The sequence below is a fragment of the Leopardus geoffroyi genome, chromosome C1, assembly GCF_018350155.1.
Source record: "Leopardus geoffroyi isolate Oge1 chromosome C1, O.geoffroyi_Oge1_pat1.0, whole genome shotgun sequence".
Classification (NCBI taxonomy): domain Eukaryota; kingdom Metazoa; phylum Chordata; class Mammalia; order Carnivora; family Felidae; genus Leopardus; species Leopardus geoffroyi.
This window is the reverse complement of record NC_059328.1, coordinates 18,228,576-18,249,515: the sequence shown is the minus strand read 5'-3', so window position 1 is coordinate 18,249,515 and position 20,940 is coordinate 18,228,576. Positions and strand designations below refer to the sequence as shown.

The 20,940-nt window shown below is 49.7% G+C and overlaps 1 protein-coding gene across 2 annotated transcripts in view; it reads right to left on the bottom strand.

Moving 5' to 3' along the window:
* Positions 1–4,097: 4,097 nt before the first annotated feature.
* The window catches only part of NIPAL3 (NIPA like domain containing 3), a 52,243-nt gene continuing 35,400 nt past the window's right edge, over positions 4,098–20,940 (bottom strand). The window contains exons 7-13 of one of the 2 annotated variants that reach the window (XM_045482182.1): positions 19,883–19,979; positions 17,672–17,807; positions 15,533–15,621; positions 14,357–14,420; positions 11,013–11,107; positions 9,338–9,369; positions 6,320–6,431 (exon numbers count right to left, since the gene is read on the bottom strand). In XM_045482182.1, the coding sequence (XP_045338138.1) occupies positions 9,353–9,369; positions 11,013–11,107; positions 14,357–14,420; positions 15,533–15,621; positions 17,672–17,807; positions 19,883–19,979 (498 nt within the window). In that variant the 3' untranslated portion in view covers positions 6,320–6,431; positions 9,338–9,352. Of the gene's footprint in view, positions 6,432–9,337; positions 9,370–11,012; positions 11,108–14,356; positions 14,421–15,532; positions 15,622–17,671; positions 17,808–19,882; positions 19,980–20,940 lie in introns of both variants that reach the window. The other variant, XM_045482181.1, reaches the window with a different exon arrangement.

Here is a 20,940-nt window from a genome sequence, read left to right as displayed (position 1 = left end):
TTAACTTACAAAACAATCCTGAGGAATAAGTTCACGAACGTTTCTAGGGAGCAACGGTGAAGATTCACATTCCAGTGTCAAGGTGAGAAGGCAGCGGGCACCGTTTGCCCTGCCGTGAGAATCTTCTCTCATCGCACTGGTCTCTTAGCGCATCCAGGGTCCTGTAACTAAAACATCCGTAGACTGGGTGGCTTAAACAAACAAGCATTTATTTCTCGCAGTGCTGGAGGCCAGGACTTCCAAGACCAAAGTGCCAGCAGATTCAGTCTGGTGAGAACCCGTTCCTGGTTCATAGTCTTTCTCGCTGTGTCCTCACTTGAGCAGAAGGGGCGAGGGAGCTTGTTTAACGAGGGCACTATGAGATCAAAGAAAATATACGTATTGGTCTCTGCACCTTGTCCCTGGCACAGAGCTCCTAAAACCCTTGTAGTCTCCTCAGTGGTAAGAACATCGAGAATATCTCTGGCTCTCATATTTGTCTTTGACCTTGTCTCTGACTCAGGGCTCCTAAACCTTGTAAATTTGTGAGTGATAAGAGCACTGGGAGCTTCTTTTCTTCTTCTTCTTTTTTTTTCATGTTTATTTTTATTTTTAATTTTTTTTTTAACATTTATTTATTTTTGAGACAGAGAGAGACAGATCATGAACGGCGGAGGGGCAGAGAGAGAGGGAGACACAGAATCGGAAGCAGGCTCCAGGCTCTGAGCCATCAGCCCAGAGCCCGACGCGGGGCTCGAACTCAGGGACCGCGAGATCGTGACCTGAGCTGAAGTCCGACGCTCAACCAACTGAGCCACCCAGGCGCCCCTAATGTTTATTTTTGAGACACCAAGAGACAGCACGAGCGGGGGAAGGGCAGAGAGCGAGAAAGACAGAGGATCCGAAGCAGGTTCCAGGCTCCGAGCTGTCAGCACAGAGCCCGACACGGGGCTCGAATCCGCAAACTGTGAGATCATGACGTGAGCCCAGGACGGACCCTTAATGGACTGCCCACCCAGGGGCCCCAGGAGCATCTTTTATGCTAATGAGGCAACACTGGCGGGGGTCCTGGATGGGGGCTGGTCAGCCTGAATGGAAGATGGGAATTCTCAGCCCTACCCTCCCTCCCCTGGAGAGGAGAGAGGGGTTGGAAACGGAGTTACTCATTGCTCAGGCCTACGCAGGTAGCCTCCATAAAATCCCAAGGATACAGGGGAAGTGGGCAAACATCCATAAAGGGAGGTTCATGGGCCCGAACTCCTTGGGGACAGAAGCTTCTGCGCTCAGGGCTTCCCCATTGCTTCAATATAATATAACATCCTGATGGAATGCTGGACATAGTTGCCAGACTTTGTAACTATGAGCTTATCCGATCCTCATAAGAATCTTCAGGTGGACACTGTTACTGTGCCTGTCACAGATGGGGCTCAGAGAGTTTAAGTAACTTGTCGATGTCACACAGCTACTAAGTGGGGAGCTAGGAATCAAACCTAAGCAGTTGGCCACAGAGTCTATACTCTTAACCACTGCAGGAAAAACAAAACAAAAAAAAAGGCAGGGGGGTGCTTAATTCAGCCTTAACTGCCATCACGGGCCTTTCTAGAACTGCACTGTTACTACAGCAGCCATACTCTAGCTATATGTGGGTATTTAACTTTAATTAAGTTTAAATAAAATTAAAAACCTAGTGCCTAGGTTGCACTTGCCACATTTAAAGGGCTCAATAGCCACATCTGGTTAGTGGCTGCTGTACCTCGCGGCACAGACATAGAACAATCCCACCCTCGCAGAAAGTTCTATGGCGCAGCACCGTTCTAGATAACTTTAGAAAGTACTAGCCAAACATAAGACTCAAACTCAACAGGTATCACGTGGGTTTTTTTTTTTTTTTAACGAAACACCACTTCGTAATGTTATTTGCAGCTAACACACCTATTTTTTTGAGACATACGACATGTCGTATCAGTCATGAAGTTCACAAAATATAAGCATCCACGCAGAATATATTCTAAGGCGACTTCACTTACACAGCTTCTCAGAGAAGCACGCAGTGTATTTTTTTGCCTACCGGCCACTGCTGGACCAGATTTGGAGTTCATACGCGTGCAGGCTGGAGTTGCTCCAACACGAACCACCCTGATGGCTGTCTTGTGTGCACAGTACCATCGAGGTGGCTGGTTTCCACCAGGAAGGCAATGGACATATCAGTCCTCCCTTCCTACCCAGCAATCGGCTCCATGGTGCAGGAACCCCGGTGACCCGGCATCATCGCTTCAAGGGAGGGGTGCGGGGAGGGGCTGAGCTCTCGACAAAGCCCACAGGCACCTGGGTTTGAGCTGTCTGGTTAGAGAACCCAGAGTCCCAGCCTTGAGAAGAGGGGGGCAGAGTGGAGTGGAGAGGGGAAGACCAGAGAACAACGGACAGTTTAAACCCAGGTCTGGTGACCCTGGCGTAGGCACTGGCCGCTAGGAAGGAGAGAGAGGTGGGAGACTTAACGTTGCTTGGAGCATTCAAGAGGGCTTGGGGGATGTCAGAGCCGAGAGAAAAAAATAAAGAATCGGGAATATGTGAGCGGAAAGTTGATGTCTGCTTGCCCCCCACCCCCGTCCCGCAACAGCAAGTGTCACCGGCTAACAGTTGACATCTGGGGAGAAAGGCTGGGAGACGATAGTCCAAGGCAGATTCAGAACTCTGGATCCACATCAGCTGTTCTTCCAGAATACCCGGGTACCTACCTGCCCCTGGCTTCCCCTCAGGAAGCTGCCACGCACTCTCTGCTCAGCCTTCCTGGAGCTCAGCTATGCCATCACCCCCAACCTGAAGGCAGGGGAGGCCCAGGCCCCGGGGGCAATGCCTGAGTGGCACTGAAACCATGACCGTCAGCTGACCGGAAACTATAAGGCACTTTTACCCACTCATCTCATTCTTGCCTGGATTGGGACTAAAAGGCCCATAACCCAAACAGGGAAGGGGCAGAGTAAGGTTGGGAGCATATAATACACCAAAACGATCACCTGGGTTTGACACATTTAAATGGCTTCCCTGCTCACCTTCCATTTATCCGCTCTGCCCTCCCACCTCATCCCTGCCCACCTCAGAAAAATCCCTTGGAAAATCTGAACAGCAGCAAAACCAGATTTTAATTCCCTTTTGTGTTTTGTTCTTGCAGGCTTTGCAGCTTGACCTTGAAAAGTGACTTTTAGTATCCCTTCAGATTCTTTCTCTTACACTCTGCATAAGGCCTCCTTTCCAATCAGCGTTGATCCTGCCGTTCTCTTCCTCATGGATCATCAATGGCTCCCATGCCCACTAAGATGCACCTTAGTCTCTTCTGTCAGGTATTCAAGGCCTCCATGATTTGGCCTCCACTGGTTATCTTTTTTTTTTTTTTTTTTTTTAACCTTTATTTATTTTTGAGACAGAGAGAGACAGAGCATGAACGGGGAAGGGTCAGAGAGAGGGAGACACAGAATCTGAAACAGGCTCCAGGCTCTGAGCTGTCAGCACAGAGCCCGACGTGGGGCTCGAACCCACAGACCGCGAGATCACAACCTGAGCTGAAGTCGGATGCTTAACCGACTGAGCCACCCAGGCGCCCCTCCACTGGTTATCTTTCCAGGTTCATCTCCCACCACCTTCTCTGCCTCTCCTTTCTTTGTCAACACCCACTCCCTATCACTGTGCCTTTGCAAATGCTGGCCCCTCTACCTGGGGTGTGTGTGTGTGTGTGTGTGTGTGTGTGTGTGTGAGGGGGGGGGTGTTGCTGGTCAGCCCTAACTTCTATGCTTTGCTCAAACCTTAGTAAGATTTGCCCCCATCAATGAGTGAGGCCCCAAACATCTCCAATTCTTTTTATTTTTAAAATTAATTGATGGGGCGCCTGGGTGGCTCAGTCGGTTGAGCGTCCGACTTCGGCTCAGGTCATGATCTTGCGGTCCGTGGGTTCGAGCCCCGCGTCAGGCTCTGTGCTGACAGCTCAGAGCCTGGAGCCTGTTTCAGATTCTGTGTCTCCCTCTCTCTCTGCCCCTCCCCCACTCATGCTCTGTCTCTCTCTGTCTCTCTCTCTCTGTCAAATATAAATAAACTTTAAAAAATAAATAAAATTAATTGAAACTGAATAGTTTCGGAAATTTTAATTTTTATTCTAAGTACACTCTACAGCACACATGAGGCTCAAACTCACAACCCTGAGATCAAGAGTTGCGTGCTCTACTAAGCCAACCCGGCACCCCCAAATCACCTTCGATTCTGAGTACCCTGTTCCAGGCTTGGGGTCTGACCTTTGGCAGCGCCCCCTCCCTCAAACTGTCCTTTTCCGTGGCCCACTGTTGCAAGGTGCACCTCTCCAGGCCTGCCCTGCCACGGTTTCCTGGGTATGTGTCTTCCTCTGCTGGTCTGGGGAGGCAGGAACCATGGTCATTCTTTGTAGCCTTCACCATCCAAATGCTTATTAACACACAGGTAATGCCTCACAAATATTGTTGAACTGAGTGGACACGTATCCTAAAGAAAAAAGGTCACCGTCTGCTGCCTTGTTAGGCATGGAAGACGCAATACAGAAGTGGTTAAGACACAATACAGAAGTGGTTATCACAGGCGACAGATGCCGGGTTTTGAAGTCAAGGTACTAAATCGGTATTAAGCACAATCCATAAAGGTTAATGATCTATCAACACTGGTCTAGTAACACTGTTATCTTGCCTATTAGTTAAAGACTGCCTAGGGAAACGTCAAGTGTAGTTCTAAGTAGTTATCATTGGATGGATGAATGCCACAGATCCTATGGGAATTATTTGACCTGCCAAGTGAACCCTAGACGGGAAACAAGGAATGCTAATTCCGACTTTCCAGGCAGGAGTGTGTCGGCCCCCCGGGGGTTGTAGCAGACCGTCTCTCGCCATTATTAGGCTTTTGAGGTGTGGGATTCTTGGATTACATGCATCAGAAGGACCTGTACTGCCAATTAAGAACGCAGACTTAACGCAGACTTCTGGGCCATTCCCACTTAGGATATCCGCGCTTGGGGTGTAGGAATCTGCATTTTAAATAAACTCCTTCGGGGATCCTTATGCTAAGATTTGCAAACTCTTGCCGTCCTCAAAAGTATAGTCCGTCTCGGGGAAGACAATCACGTGTGTAGCCTGAAAGAAAGCAGCAACCCTTACCGAGAATGCCCGCTTTTCCAGAAATATGTGGGACCGTATGAAAGGAGGACCCAGCGTCTCTATCAGCTCCAAGTTAATTAACTAATAATTGAAGTCTGGTTTGTTGATCTACAAAGAAGAGGATGGAGGGAGAATGATGGAGGCTGTCTCTGAAATAAGAGCCCCCAGGCCTCCCAGAGGGCATTGGTGTGCAGGAAAATACCCATAATAAAAGAGCCAGATTTTCTGTCTATCCTTTTGTAAGTGATGCGACCGCCTTTTGTAAGATGGGAAGGGATGTTTCTTCCTTTTCAGGCTAACGTATCATTACCGATGCTCCTGAACGTTATTTCCCTCCTTCTCTTAACTTCTCCGTTCCTTTTGGGGGGGTTAAAAAAAAAAAAAAAGGCAATCATACAGTTCACAGAACCAAAAACAAATTAGCTTTCAAGCGCGGGTGGAATATGAACACATCAAGCACGTTTTCGCTAGAAAGGCACAGACAACCGGAAAGGGCACACGTGCGTTTTCTGCAGGTGAATGACAGAAGGGTCCCGGGGCTGGCCCGCTATGCCATGTGAAGACAACGCAAACGTTACGTGAAAATATGGAATCGCGAGCGAGATGGGGAGGATCAGGCAAGGGGAAGACTGGATTCAGGGGTCCCCAGCCTCTCCCTCAATGTGGAAAGGAGACGGCAGGATCTGTGTTGTTTCAGCTGCGAGGAATGTGGCAGCTTGCGGTCACCGACGGGGGATGTTCAGTTACCATCCTCGGGGATGATGGGGGCTCTCCCAACCTGGGGGACGGGGGTGGGGTGGAACTGGGCGGGGTCTGAATCCCGCACTCGCCCCACCCACCCCTCGCCCCACCCACCCCGGAATACTGCTTTCATCCTCCCCCACCCCACCACCACCCTGGTCATCCGGAATCTCCAAGCCAAGATAATATATTCTTTGCCAGAGACAAAGGCTCTTCCAGATCCCCTTCCGGAGAGTTCTCGGTTAAAAAAAAAAAAAAAAAAAAAGACTCGAAAGGCAAACTTCAGAATTCAGGGTTGAATCACTATCGGCAGGGCTTGAGCAGTTATAAAGGGAGCAAGGTGGGCTCATTCCTTCTTGGTGTGTTCCAGGACTCGGTAGGGAACCCCGGGGGCAGCCCCGGAGCTGTGTTCTTCTTGCATGACCGGAAGCGTGGCAGGAGCGCAGATCTCAGAAATGTTGTCGTTGTTTTCCAGGGCCCCATAGGAAAAAGAAGCTTTGAGGTCGGGCTGAACCGTCATTCCCTTGTCATGCATGTTTTGCATACCTGAAATGAAATCCATTTTCTCCACATCATTACGTGGTAAGGGGTGGGGGTGGGGCACAGAAGACTGCGTCTTCCTCCACCCCATCGCAGGCTAATTATAGTGCTGGGGGCGCTGATCACGTGCATTGCCAATTTCCTGAATGCTTTCGATCGAAAAAAGAACATCCAGAAATATGTGCTAGAAATATTACGGTTGCTAAGCAACCGGGGACGAATCTTCAGGAAATAATGCACACAGACCAGCCATTGTCAAGAGAGACCATGGGTTGGCCTAGCACGAGGTGGGAACGCGTGTTTGGGCCCCAGGGGGAGCAGAACCAGCACCGTGCTTCGAGCGTGGTAGATGCCAATACTTTGCTGCGGAATTAAATCAGGATCCAGCACATTTCATTATCCCCCTGGGAGAAGAGGGAGGGTAACTTTCGTGTCATGGACACGCGCGGTGGTGCCAGACGCATCAGGACACTCAGAAGGCGAGTTTGACCTTTAACATTTAACATCCCTGATCCGCATAGAGGGCAGGTGCCATTCTGCCTACCGCTCCTGGGCACATACTGATGTTGGATTTCTTCTTACAGTTGAGAACAGGGACTTTACTCCTGAATTCCGTTAGCCTTGTTCTACACTTTCCCCATCAGGCAGGACCTGACCTTGGAGGGCAACTCTCTTCCTGGCCTGGGAATTGAGACTTCAAATTCTCTTGCCGCTAGGCTATTGTAGGAAACTGAACTCAAAGTGTCCTCCAGGAAACTATTAAGGCAATAACAGCAGGTGCCAGCCTCCCGACTCCGCCCAGGCTCAGGGCTAAGCGCTCTACATCACAATGGTAACCACAGGGAGCATGAGGACAGCTAACCGGTACTGTTGAGCTCCTGGCAGACAGCTGAAAAGCTTGATCTCATCTGATCCTCACAACTACTGATGAGGAGGAGAACGAGGCGGTTAGAGGTTATAGAACTTGCTTGAGGTCCGAGGTCCCAAAGCCCGCAAGTGGCAGCGTTAGAGTTTAAACTTGGGTGGTCTGAGCGCTGAAGCCCACACTCTTAACAGGAATGCCGTGTGGCCGCCCTGCTCACTTCCACTTAATACCCCCCCCCACCCCCCCAATCCGAGCCTCATTATCCGGATGAGGACACAGATTCCAAGGGGTGAAGTTACAAAAGCTGAGGGGGGTGCCTGTTCCTTCGGGAAAAGGGTGCGCTTACCGGGCACGGCTTAGCTGTTGGATGTTTCCAAAGTTCTTAAGCAGCAGGACTACACCCACAGTCTAACAATTATGGGTTAACTGATTTATGGAAAATGAGGGCGATGTGCACCGTGGGGGGACTGTGAGACCTCTCAGTCAGAGGGTGTTAGAAAAGACTTCCAGGATTTGGATTTGTGTTAGGTGATTTGGGGGAGGAGTTTTCAGGAAGCAGGGCTTTGCTTTGGATTCGATACTGTTGGGAAGCGGAACTAATTCTGTACTTGGGGATCTGAATAATTCTTATCTAGACGGGGAGAAGACTGTACTGAGACTAATGTTGTGATTGGTAAGGAGGCAGCAGTCACTTGTGTTAGGTGGATGGTCAGTCCTCTGTGGATGGGACAATGTGCGTGTTTTGTCTGTGTTCATACATGACAGTGGAGTGGTCCTGTCTGTATTTTGATCTACCGATTTGGAGGGACCTTGTCTGATGTTGATGTGCTGTGAAATTGTTTATTTTCAGGCAGGGAGTGCTAAGGTCCAGCAGTGGCTGCCAAGGCAGCTCCCAGCTATCGGGCTGCTTTTTCCTTTAAAAAAAGAAATTTGTTTTTCTTTTAACGTTTTTTCATTTTTGAGAGACAGAGGGAAGGGGGGAGAGAGAGAGAGAGAGGGAGACACAGAATCTGAGGCAGGCTCCAGGCTGTCAGCACGGAGCCCGATGTGGGGAACCCACAAACTGTGAGATCATGACCTAAGCTGAAGTCGGGTGCTTAACCGACGGGGAGCCACCCAGGTGCCCCTGCTTTTTCCTTTTTTTTTAGAAACTGAATGCCTCTTGAACTGTAGCTACTGGTCGGTTGTGAAGGTCAATCTAGGTAGGCCAAATGCAAGGCTCTAATGCTGACCAGGGAATACAGGTAGTAGGAAAGGCACTGGCTTTAAACAGTTGTATTATTATTTTTTAATTTAATGAATTAACTAATTTATTTTTAAAGTTTTAAAAATTTAAGTAATTCTTACACCCCATGTGGGGCTTGAACTCATGACCCCGAGATCAAGAATGCTGTGCTCCACCAACTGAGCCAGCCAGCGTCCCCCTCCTTTTTTCTTTTTTTTTCTTTTCCTATTTTTCATGTTCTACCTGGCATCAGGTTGAACACGTGTTTGAAATTTTCAAAGATTTTTTTTTTAAAGCAAAAGGGAAGTGAAACCAAACTGAACCAGGCATCTACCAAGTCGCAGACACTGTGCAAGGGAGCCTTTCACATATTATCCCACTACCCTGAGAGAAGGAATCCCAATTTACAAGGTCAGAGGCCTTGGCCTGTCCAAGGACATGCCCAAGGTCACAGAGCGGGTGGACATAGAGCTGGGATCGGAATCCAGGGCACCCGAACTCCAAGCCCACGTGGCACGGGACACGTCCACTCGGAAGTGTCTGACGCGCCACGGCAACAGGGCAGGGTCTCCTTTCATCAACCTCTGACTTCCCACCCGTCACAAGGTACAAAGAGGAAGCCCAGAGCCACATCCACAAACAGACCACAGGATGTTGATATCTAAGATTACCTTAGGTTACCTTCTATTTTCCACTGGAAAATACATCTGTATATATGCATATACAAGTACTCATATAGATATATACACATACACAGTTTGTGAACACACAAACACACATATACATACACATACTTGCACACACACAGAGTTGACACCTCACCTATCTGGAATTCAGCTATCCAGCGCCCTCATCTATCCGGGACACAGCCGAGAAACAAGGAAGTAAGCAAAAAAGGCATCTGAGCAGCCAGATTAGATGTTCTCGAAGTCCATGCACTAAAGCTCATGCACTTAACTCCTAGGAGAAACCGTAAGGCCCCAACTGAGAGCTTGTTTATCTTAATTTTATATACAATTCGAGCACGTTGGGTCAAATGAGAAGTTGGACCTGGAGTTGCTGTACACAGGCAGGCTGGTAACAGCACGGATGACAGACGACAGCTTGAGAGCAAGATGAGGAAATAATATAAAAGAAGACACACAAACCATAGGGCCATTTAAAGCAGGGGCACCTCAGTCAGCCCTGAGAACACAGCTGTATCCCAGCATCCTTTATTAAGGACTACCGGATGCCTTCAGTGTGGTTATAGTTTGCTCACTAGGCTTTTTAGGAAGTTTTTTTTTTTTTTTTTTTTTTTCAACGTTTATTTATTTTTGGGACAGAGAGAGACAGAGCATGAACGGTGGAGGGGCAGAGAGAGAGGGAGACACAGAATCGGAAACAGGCTCCAGGCTCTGAGCCATCAGTCCAGAGCCCGACGCGGGGCTCGAACTCACGGACCGCGAGATCGTGACCTGGCTGAAGTCGGACGCTTAACCGACTGCGCCACCCAGGCGCCCCTGAAGTTTTTTTTTTTTTTTTTAATGCTTATTCATTTTGAGAGATAGAGCATGCGAGCCAGGGGAGAGAGAGAGTCTCACACAGGCTCCGAGCTGTCAGCACAGAACTCAACTTGGGGCTTGATCCTATGAACCGTGAGATCACGACCTGAGCCAAGATCAAGAGTCGGACGCTTAACCGACTGAGCCACTCAGGTGCCCCTTCATTAGGCTGTCTTAATGCAGGGTGGGGATTATGATCTGGAGAGAGTTCCGCCGTTATATCTAAAATAAAAATTAATTTTGAGCTAAAAAGTGAAAGCAGGTGGTCACCGGCAACCCACAGAACTTAGGTGGGCAAACCTGGATGGGGCTGGCCCAGTGTCTTAACTTTTCTCATCTGGGTCCCTGGAGAGGCTGGGCGGGCACGCCCCAGTTCTCCACAGCCCTCACGGCTTCCTTCTGTGCAGTGCTCTGCTGATTCACGCATTTGTGACTGTCAAGGACGAAACACATCTGAGCCTGTGCTGCTCAGTGTGAACCCCCAGCTCCCTGGGAAACTAGGCTTTCCAGAACAATCCACTCCCTCGTGGAATCTAAGGAGTGAGGTTATAGTATTTGAATTTCATTCGTCCTATATTCTTTCCCCTCTCTGGTCATTCTATTCCAACTGGATGAGTGGAGTTTTCCTTTCACAGGTACGAAGCCTGATGGACAGATCATAATTCTATCCATTGTGAATCAGGATTGTCTTTAAGAGATCCCAAAATACACACGGGAACTGGCGAGATGGGCTCAAAACCAACTGAGGTGCCTCAACCATTGCCTCCTATCTGGCACAGTGAGATTTAAAAAAAGAGAGAGAGAGAGAGAGAGAGAGAGACAGTCACACCATAACGGCACAGCACACCTTCCCTGTACCAAACCCAGCAGAGAGCCGTCTCTTTTTAAACAGGAAGTAGCAGCCATTCTATATGGATGGGCTGGCAGCTGGACACATGGGGTTTTAACGTTACCTGGCATGGCATCCATGGAAATATAGGGCTCAAATGGAATGGCCTTCTTCCTGTTACGGGTGATTAAGAAGACACCCAAGAATGCAATGAGGCACCTGAGAACAGGGGCAAGGGAGGGAGAGAAAAAAGGCCAGAGTGAGGTTGGGAGGGCTACTTTCAAGCCCAGGTGAGGGGGAAAAGAGGGTCACAGGCCACAGGGAGGGGGTTTGCTGCTGAACAGCCCCGGGGAGGCTGGGGGGCCTGAGATGGGCAGGGAGCAGACTAGAGATAAACGACGGCCTCACACACCCTTCCGCTCGGCACTGCGTTAATCAGGATAAATTAGACTCTTCCTGGGCAAAATGTCTTCCCTTCCATTTGGCCTGTGTCTTCAGAACCTCCCCTTAAAAAATATTTTTTTAATGTTTATTTATTTTTGAGACAGAGAGAGAGAGAGAGAGAGAGAGAGAGAGAGAGAGAGAAATGAATGGGGGAGAGGCAGAGAGAGAGGGAGACATAGAATCCAAAGCAGGCTCCAGGCTCTGAACTGTCAGCACAGAGCCCGATGCGGGGCTCAAACCCACGAACTGAGAGATCATGACCTGAGCTGAAGTTCGGACGCTTAGCCGACTGAGCCACTCAGGTGCCCCCCAAAATATTTTGTTTAAATCAAAAAAATTCTTTGTGGCCTAAATTCAATCAATACAGGAGAGAAAGAAAAAGTGAAAAAGTCCCTGATTGCCCCCTAATCCCACCCCCCTCCCCCCGCAGGTGTACATTCTTCTAGAGTCTTTTCCTTTTTCCCTAGAGTTTAGATAAATAAACACGCTTTCTAAAATCTGAGGTGTGATTTACATGCGGTAAAATGCACAAACCCTAAATGTAGCGCTCAATGAATTTGGTCCGTGTGGACACTCGTGTGATCGCCACACAGGTCCACAGAGGAGACATTTGCATCCCCTCCACCCCAGAAAGTTTCCTCACGCCCCTTCCAATCCATGCTAACCCTGCCCCAGAGGAAGCCACTGTTCTGACCTCCTCTATCACCCAAAACTTGATTTGCCTGTTCTTGAACTTCTTATAAGTGAAATCATACAGCATGTATATACTCTGTCTAGTTTCTTCCACTTAATAAACTTTTCATTATTTACTTATTTCTTTATTGTTTGTTTGTTTGTTTTTGAGAGAAGGAGAGACAGAGCACAGGAGGGAGGGGCAGAGAGAGAGGGAAACACAGAGTACGAAGCAGGCTCCAGGCTCTGAGCTGTCAGCACAGAGCCTGACGCAGGGCTAGAGCCCAGAAACTGTGAGATCATGACCTGAGCCAAAGTCAGATGCTCAACTGACTAAGCTACCTGGGCACCCTGCTTTTTAAATTAATTTTAGAGAGAGAGAGTGTGAGCAGGGCAGAGGCAGGGGGCGGGGTGGGGTGGGGGGGAGAGAGGGAGAGGGAGAGAGGGAGAGGGAGGGGGGGAGAGAGAGAGAGAGAGAGAGAGAGAGAGAGAGAGAGAGGATAAGTAGGTTTCACTTCACGCTCAGCATGGAACTCGAAGTGAGACTTGATCCCACGACCCTTGGATCATGACCCGAGCCAAAATCAAGAGTCAGATGCTCAACTGACTGAGCCACCTAGGTGCCCCTACTTGATAAATGCTTTTAAGGTTCATTCACCTTATTGTATATATTAGTAGTTCATTGGTTTTAAATGTTATATTGAATCCACTGTCTTAATATACTGTATCATTTTCTTTCTACTCTCCTGTGTATAGACATTTGGGTTGTACCCATTTGGACATATGATGAATAAAGCTACTATAAATATTCAGGTACAAGTCATTTTGTCAATGTGTACTTATTTGTTTTGGGTATATATCTAGACGTGGAGTTGCTAGATCATAGGGTAGACTGTACATTTTTAAAAAATGTATTTTTTTCCATTAAATATATCCTAGACATGGTTCTATGTCAGTACCTATAGACTGAGCTCAATTTTTCTTTTTTTTTTTTTAAATTTTTTTTTTTTTTCAACGTTTATTTATTTTTGGGACAGAGAGAGACAGAGCATGAACGGGGGAGGGGCAGAGAGAGAGGGAGACACAGAATCGGAAACAGGCTCCAGGCTCTGAGCCATCAGCCCAGAGCCTGACGCGGGGCTCGAACTCACGGACTGCGAGATCGTGACCTGGCTGAAGTCGGACGCTTAACCGACTGCGCCACCCAGGCGCCCCTGAGCTCAATTTTTCAAAATGGCAGCATGGTACTTTATTATATGGACATACCACGATCTATTTAGCCTGTATTCTATTGCTGGGTATTTAGGCTACTTCCAATTTTTTGCTTGCACAATTAACTTTTTAACTAAAAAACAGCCTCATACATGTGTCTTTGCGTCCCATTTCAATGATTTTTCCAAGAGAAGTGATTAGAAATGGAATGTTGCATCGAACATCGCTCACTTACAATTTTTATTGACATTGCCAAATTGTCCTCTGGCATTAAACATCCTCTCGGTGTGGCAGAGAGCTGGTCTCCTCGTCCTCTCCTCTTGCCAACATGGCTTATTAATCCTGTTACTTTTTGCAAAATGATGGCATCTCATTTGGCTTCAAAATGCATTTCTGGGGGGGACCTGGGTGGCTCAGTCAGTTAAGCATCTGATTTTTATTTTTTTTTTTAAATTTTTTTTTTTTTTCAACGTTTATTTATTTTTGGGACAGAGAGAGACAGAGCATGAACGGTGGAGGGGCAGAGAGAGAGGGAGACACAGAATCGGAAACAGGCTCCAGGCTCTGAGCCATCAGCCCAGAGCCCGACGCGGGGCTCGAACTCACGGACCGCGAGATCGTGACCTGGCTGAAGTCGGACGCTTAACCGACTGCGCCACCCAGGCGCCCCAAGCATCTGATTTTTGATAGAGGCTCAGGTCACGATCTCATGGTTGTGGGATCGAGCTCAGTGTCAGGCTCTGCACTGAGTGGAGCCTGCTTGGGATTCTCTCTCTCTCTCCCTCTCTCTGCTCCCCTCCCCCTGTTTCCTCCCCTCCCCCTCCTCTCAAAAAATAAACTTAAAAAAAATGCATTTTTGTGATCTGGGGTGAGGCTGAGAGTCTTTTCATGTGTCAAAATGGGATCTTTTCAAAATGACAAGGAGATTAGAGCCCACAAGAGAAGAAGGGGGAAGGAGATAAAGCCCTTTGGGAGGAAAAGCCTCACCCTCTGGAGGACAAAGCTTTAAATCCTGGCTGCTCCCTGGGATCTAAAGGATTGCCTGAGAGGCAGAAGCAATAGTGGGGCCAGAGAGGCAACCTGCCTGGAGTTCTCTGGCCCCAGGCAATGCCCCAGGCCAGACAGCAGGACGTAACTCACCCCAGTGCAAACATACAGATGTGTAGCGCATCCTCCCCGATGAAGTCCAGGTAAAATACTGCGCCTGGAACAGCAGAAAATAGGAAATATGGGTGAGCTGTTTTCAAATCACCAAGGCAAGGCTTGGTGTTGAACTGTCAGAGCTCTCTAACCTCGCGTGGCCAGCAGATGGCAGGCCTGCAGGCCCGCTCTGCACCGGGAGCCACATGGGCCTGCCGCCCTCACCCGCCCTGCAGCCTGCGTCTGTCTGGACTCATTCTACCTCCCGGGGCTTCATGTTGTGTCCCTGAGCCCCTGATTCCTGCCCAGCTTCTGATCATGCTGTTGGCTCTTCCTTTCAACCCTGACTGGACCCAAGTTCTGGATCATGACTTAAGTCTGTGCAGCGGGCTCACTTTCTGGCTGCTCTGGGTCAACGCCTCCCGGGATCCCGGGTCCTGCTCTCAGCACAGGCTCTGGCAGGACGCGTGCCTACCTTGTTCCCACCTCTGTGAGCAGGATTTGGCACGCTTGCCTAAAGGGCAGTGCAAAACATCTGGCTTTACGGCCGGGCCTTCCTCAAAGGGAGGCACGCTGTTCTTATTGGCCGTATTACCTCGGAGATTTTCATCTTCATTGACCCTTAAAAACAAACACACTCTGATATGCTTGCAGCCTCCGAAGCCACCCCAGAAGAAAAAGTAGGGCTGGAGTAGAAGAAAGGGGGCCTGCCAAACTGATGACGGCTTACTCAGCACCTATTACATTACAGATGCTTCATCCGGACATAATCTCTAAAAATTATAGAGAGGAAATCTGTGATCATTTAGTGGAGCTAGCAGATGATGGCAAAAATTGCTGGAGAAACTTTGTGCCAGTTGTACAAAGCACATCTCGTGTGTGTTTCAATTCTAGGACGCGAGTGTTATTCCCATTTTATGAATGTGGAACTGCGGCTCAGAGAGGTTAGGTGATTTTCCTAGGGTCACACGGCTCTGTGTCTGTGCTAGGGTGCAAACCCGGGTCCCTGTGGCCCGAAATCCTGCACTTTCTCTATGACGTCATACACGACTCTGAGAGGTAGGACAAGTCAGCAGAACTGGCCTTTTGAGAGAGGCAGAGCCCCGTCCCTCCACACTGGGCTAATGTCCCTGCTGCGCAGGTGGGAGACAGGAATCTAGCGATCGCCACCCTTACCTGCTGTGATAGCAATGGTAGTGGACAGAATGTAGCCCACGCTGGCAATCAAAGAGGAGTCGTACATCTGCGAGGCTTGACTTAAAAACCTTAAACACAAGAGCACTGTGGTCAGCGGGCATGTCAGGAAGGCCGAGGTGAGAGCTGATGACAGTAGGCTCAGTTTGAAAAATGAAGATGGCACATGAAGGAACATCCCTTGGGTTTACAAAGATGCCACCCCTGTGCCCCTCTCGGTCTGGGGTCCACGCTTTTGTTCCCATTTGTCCCCTGGACAATCCTGTTCCCCACGCGGGCCATGCCTTCCTGGTCTCATACCTCTCTGGCCACACGGTCCTCGTCACCCGAAACGCCCTTCTCACGCTCCTCCCGTCACTGTCGCCAGCATCCCCAGCCCACTAAAAAGAGCCACTTCTGTCCTTGTATATAGTCCAAGAAACTTACAGCACTTAGCACATTCTGCCTATTGCTGTAATTATTTAAAAAAAAAAAACAAAACTTTTTTAATGTTTATATTTGGGGGGGGAGACAGTGAACAAGTGGGGGGAGGGGCAGGGAGAGAGGGAGACAGAATCAGCAGCAGGTTCGAGGCTCTGAGCTGTCGGCACAGAGCCCGACACGGGGCTCGAATCCATAAGCCACGAGATCATGACCTGAGCCGAAGTCGGCCGCTCAACTGACTGAGTTACTCAGGTGCTCCTGTAAATTATTTTTTTAAAACAAATTTTCTTCTTGATGCAAAAATAATGTGCTCGCTGCAGTAAGTACGGGAAAGAGAGAGAGAGAGAGAGAGAGAAATTAGAATCATTCCTAATCTCTCCATCTAGGATGAACACTCCCTCATCTTGGAATATATTCTTTGTCCGTTCTCCGCACAGCATTTAGTTAGTACTACCTAGTTGCCTACACCATGACATACATCCCACTCACTCTCTTCCCTTAGTGTGGCTGCCCTTCCCCCTACCCCAGGGCTGTGAGTGTCCTGGGGACAGCGACTATTGCTCAGGCCTGTGTGGGCAGACCGGCCCGGCACACAGCGGGCCCTCGCTGGAAGTGTGCTAACTGGGTGAGTGAGAAGGGGGAGTGGGCATCGGATTCATCTCTGGAACCGTGGGGTGCTCAGCACAGAGCCTGGTGCTGGGTCGGCTCAGGGGTGATGACCAGAATCTCTGTAGTAGGACTAAAGCCACTAATAATCCACATAATAGGGGTGCCTGGGTGGCTCAGCGGGTTAAGCATCTGACTCTTGGTTTGCGCTCAGGTCATGATCTCACAGTTCCCTGGGTTCGAGCCCCACTTTGGGCTCCGTGCTGATGGCGTGGAGCCTGCTTGGGATTCTCTCTCTCTCTCTGTCCCTCCCCTGCTCGTTCGCTCTCTCCCTCTCTCTCAAAATAAATAAACGTTTAAAAAATAATCGCCATAATAATAGTCATCATAATCAAAAAGAGGCTGAGATGTTGTGGACATTACTCTGGGGACGATACTGAGCGCTTTATGTGATTCTCTTAGGTCGGGGCCGTTGTTGTTCTCACTTGCGGACAAGGAATCTGATCCCAGGGAAGCTGAGGGAAAGGCCTGGAGGGGAGAGGCTCTAGAGCCCAACACTCAATCCGGTCCCAGGCCGTCGGGGGCCCTCTGCCGAGCTCCGGGTCTCAGACGTGGACAAGGCCCAGGCCTACCCTTAGGACCACCGCTTCCGAGAGAGAAACGATCACCTCGCTCTACGGGGAAGATTTCTTGGGGGCAAGAAATGGCAACTTTCTGTTTTCCACCTAACAGGTGGCTTCTGGGGGCCGCACAGCTTCAAGAGTCCACGAAGCAGACGACTGCCTGGGAGGAGATGGGAGGCGAGGCTGCCGGTGATCACACATTTCTCCCATTTTGAGGCGGCGGGAAAAACAACGTCCCTTCCGGGCTTCGTCTTTCCGGCGGCACAGAGCCCCGCCCCACCACGTGACAGCTCGGCCAATGAGCGACCCCTCTCCCCACAGCGGCTGCCGAACCTTGGCGGCAGGCTGTGTGGTGCGATCGATCGATCGTTCTGCCTTCCCTACAGCTTCCGAAACAAAGCAGATCGGGCCCAGCGCCCGGAAGAGACCTGCGTGCAGAGGCCCGGCCGGAAAAGGGTCTGCGACTCACGCGGCTTGGTAGACAGCAGTGGCCACCATGCACACGAACATCACGTAGAAGATGGGGTAGTCGAGCTGCAGGTTCCCCTGGATGGACAGGACCAGCATGCCAGCCACGGCCTTCACCGTCACCACCGTCATTGAGCCTGCAGAAGGTGAACAGGAGGGACGGATGCAGGGAGTCGCCCCCTGAAAGTCAGTTTATGACCCCAAAGGACTTGATGAAAAATATGGAGCACTGGCAGAGCCAACCCAGTGACCGACGTGGCGAGAAGAAGCCGTTTGCCTCGGCTCTCTTAACGCCCCTTCCATGAGCTGCCCTATCTGTGCTGCTACGTCCAAGAAGAGAAGAAAGCAAAATACCAACAGGCGTCTCCAAATGCCATTTCCAGACTCCAGCAAGAAAGGGCATTGAGTCTAAGTCTCTGAACGCGAGTGGCAGCGTTGTGCCTGGAACGCAGTAGGAGGTCAAGACGATCTTTGAATGGATAAATGAACTTCTTTTGAGTATCATTCTCATGGCAATCACAGGGAAAAAAAACCTGGTGTGCAAGGAGCTCTATTTTTTTTTTTAATGCTTATTCACTTGTATTAAAAAAAAAAACAAACATTTTGTTAGAGGTCCCTGGATGTTTTGGAATCCTACTCCTATCTATGTGCCTGCACATACTTTTCCGATAATACATGTTTGTGTATTTTAAAGTGATACCCATGTACCACTGTGCTTCTATGGTACTTACATTATAAAACAGCTGCAGGAGAGATCATTGCTCACCTCACTATGGAGACCACTGCTTTATCCAGTGGTGCAGATATGACTGCTAAGCCTAAACTGTCCGATCCCCCTGCCAGAGGAGGAGTGAAAAGAAACCACTGCCAAGTATGGGTACAAATGAAGCCCTTTATTCTGGCTGAGGTGCTCTGCTTTCCCATTTTTCTTGGCTTCTGCTCCTTTTCCCTCTTGCTAACAACCCACCACACACAGCGGCTTTTGGGCCCCTCGGCTACCTAGATGACGGTTGTCAAACAGCAGCAGCCAGTGAAGACAGGCACTTTCGTGAGGGTGTCCTTGCTGGTGAGAAGGGGACACAGGGAGAGCAGCCAATGTGCCTTAGGGCCTTCTGGCCTTCCTGCTCATCAGAGGGATCCTGACCTTCCAAACTGCTTTGCAAACAAGATCACCAAGGAAGGGACAGCCACTATAAGTTACTGCACGGACAAACCTCTAAAATATGCTCAGTGAAAGACGCCAGTCACAAAAAGCCCCATTATTAGAGGATTCCGTTTATATTGTATACTTCAAACAGGTGAATGTTATGGTGGGTAAATTATATCTCAATAAAGCTGTTTTTAAAAAATCAAAATGCTGCAACCTTGGCTCCTGTGTGTGGCTGACGGCCTGTGACTGGTGTGGAGGCTCGGTGTGGGAAGGACAGAAGGGCGGCAACACGTCTCGGGCACTTGTGCCGGTCTCATTTACCCCTGCTCACCCCCCCTGAGATTTGGGTGTTCTCCCAGGCCTATTTTTAGAGGACAGCAAGGCTTCAACAGGAGGGAGTCACCTGCCCCAGGCTACAGAGGCCCCAGGAGGCAGCAGGAGGCCCCCCCCCCCTCCCCCTTCTCCTTCCCCTGGAAGTCCGGGCACATCTCACAGCCCGATTAGTATATCACACTCTATGTGGGGTCAGGCCTTGCCCCAGTCTGATTCGGGGGCCATTTCCCACATCGCGCCCATCCCTCCCAAAGGAAAGAAAAAACAGGTGACAGAGCAAAATCGATTCCTGCTTTTGAATCCAGCACTCCTTCCCAGCCCGACAGGCTTCCATGAAGCCTTAAGGAGGCAGTTGTTGGAGCCTGCCCCACCGCGGACTTCTCTGAAATAAACTCCTACCCCCCTCACCCTTACCCTGCTGTCCTCTTCTTCACTGTAATCACCACGGCCCAAACTTCTCCAGGATCTCTGCATTTGTCTGCTTGTTTATTAACACTTCCTCCCTTTGGAATGGAGGCCTCCCTAGGGCAGGGGTTTGTCTGTCTTGTCCACCGCTGTGGCTCTCTCTCCGGCACCGTTCCTGCCACTTAGGGGACTCTTGGTATCGGAGCAAGGACACTGAACGCAGTCAGCAGAGTGACAGAACTGACGGAAGCCACCTCCACTCGGCAGGGACCTTGTGGTGCTGCCCGATGGTGGCAAAACTCAACCACCCAGACCCCCACTCACCGAGTAAGGCCACGAGGAGAAGAATCACGATGATGTTGTTGGCGTTCTTCTCCTTGTAGAAATACAGCAGCAAGCAGAACAGAATGATCTCGACAAGCTGTGGAAGTCAGCAGGCGGGGAGGTCAGTGGTGGCCGCGGGTGTGGGCAAGCCTGGGAGGCCCTGCTGGGCTGGGCTGGAGTTGATGCTGCTGGTGTCACTAAAGCCACGGAGTTGAAAGTCATGGAAGGACTCAAGTCCCTCAGAGTTGACAGGGAATTGAAGCACCCAGCATTTCCCAAACTCTCCCGTGGAAACGGGAGGGGCTCTGAGTAAACTCTGAGTGAATCTCTACCCTCTGGGTAACACTGATGAGGAGTTCGCTCAGGGCTTTGATGGGGGTGCGCTGGCCTCACACACGCCCTGTCTTACATGGCCGGGATTCATCAGGCTGAGGTTTCTCCCCACCTCACTGCTCCGTGGGTAACCCCATTAAAACTGGAGGTGGGTCAAAGAGGGAGACACTAGGGGCGCCTGGGTGGCTCAGTTGGTTAAGCAACCGACTTCGACTCAGGTCATGATCTCACAGTTTGTACGTTCGAGCCCGGCATCAGGCTCTATGCTGACAGCTCGGAGCCTAGAGCCTGCTTCAGATTCTGTGCCTCCCCCCTCTCTCTGCCCCTCCCTGTCTCGCACTCTCTTTCTCAAAAATAAATAAACATAAAAAAAGTTTTAAAAAATAAATGAAAAAGAAAAAAGAGGGAGACACTGTTCACTGAGGAGAAGAGCTCTTTGGTTGAAGTAGAACCTTTGGCTTAAGTATACGTGCCCCTGTCCCCTAACCAAGCCTTCAATGTGCGCGGCTTGGTGGGGTCGAAAGAAAGGACATTTGGAGGCAGCGAGGCCCAAGTTTGAAATTGGATCTGCTTCTACAATGGTTGTGTGGCCGTGGGCAAGTCACTTAACATCGCTAAGCCTCGATGACCTCATCTGTGAAATAGGGATTACGATTCTTACTTTGTAAGGCCATAATCATCGCTAACGCGTAACGAACTCATAAAGGCGCCAGGCACCTTGTAAA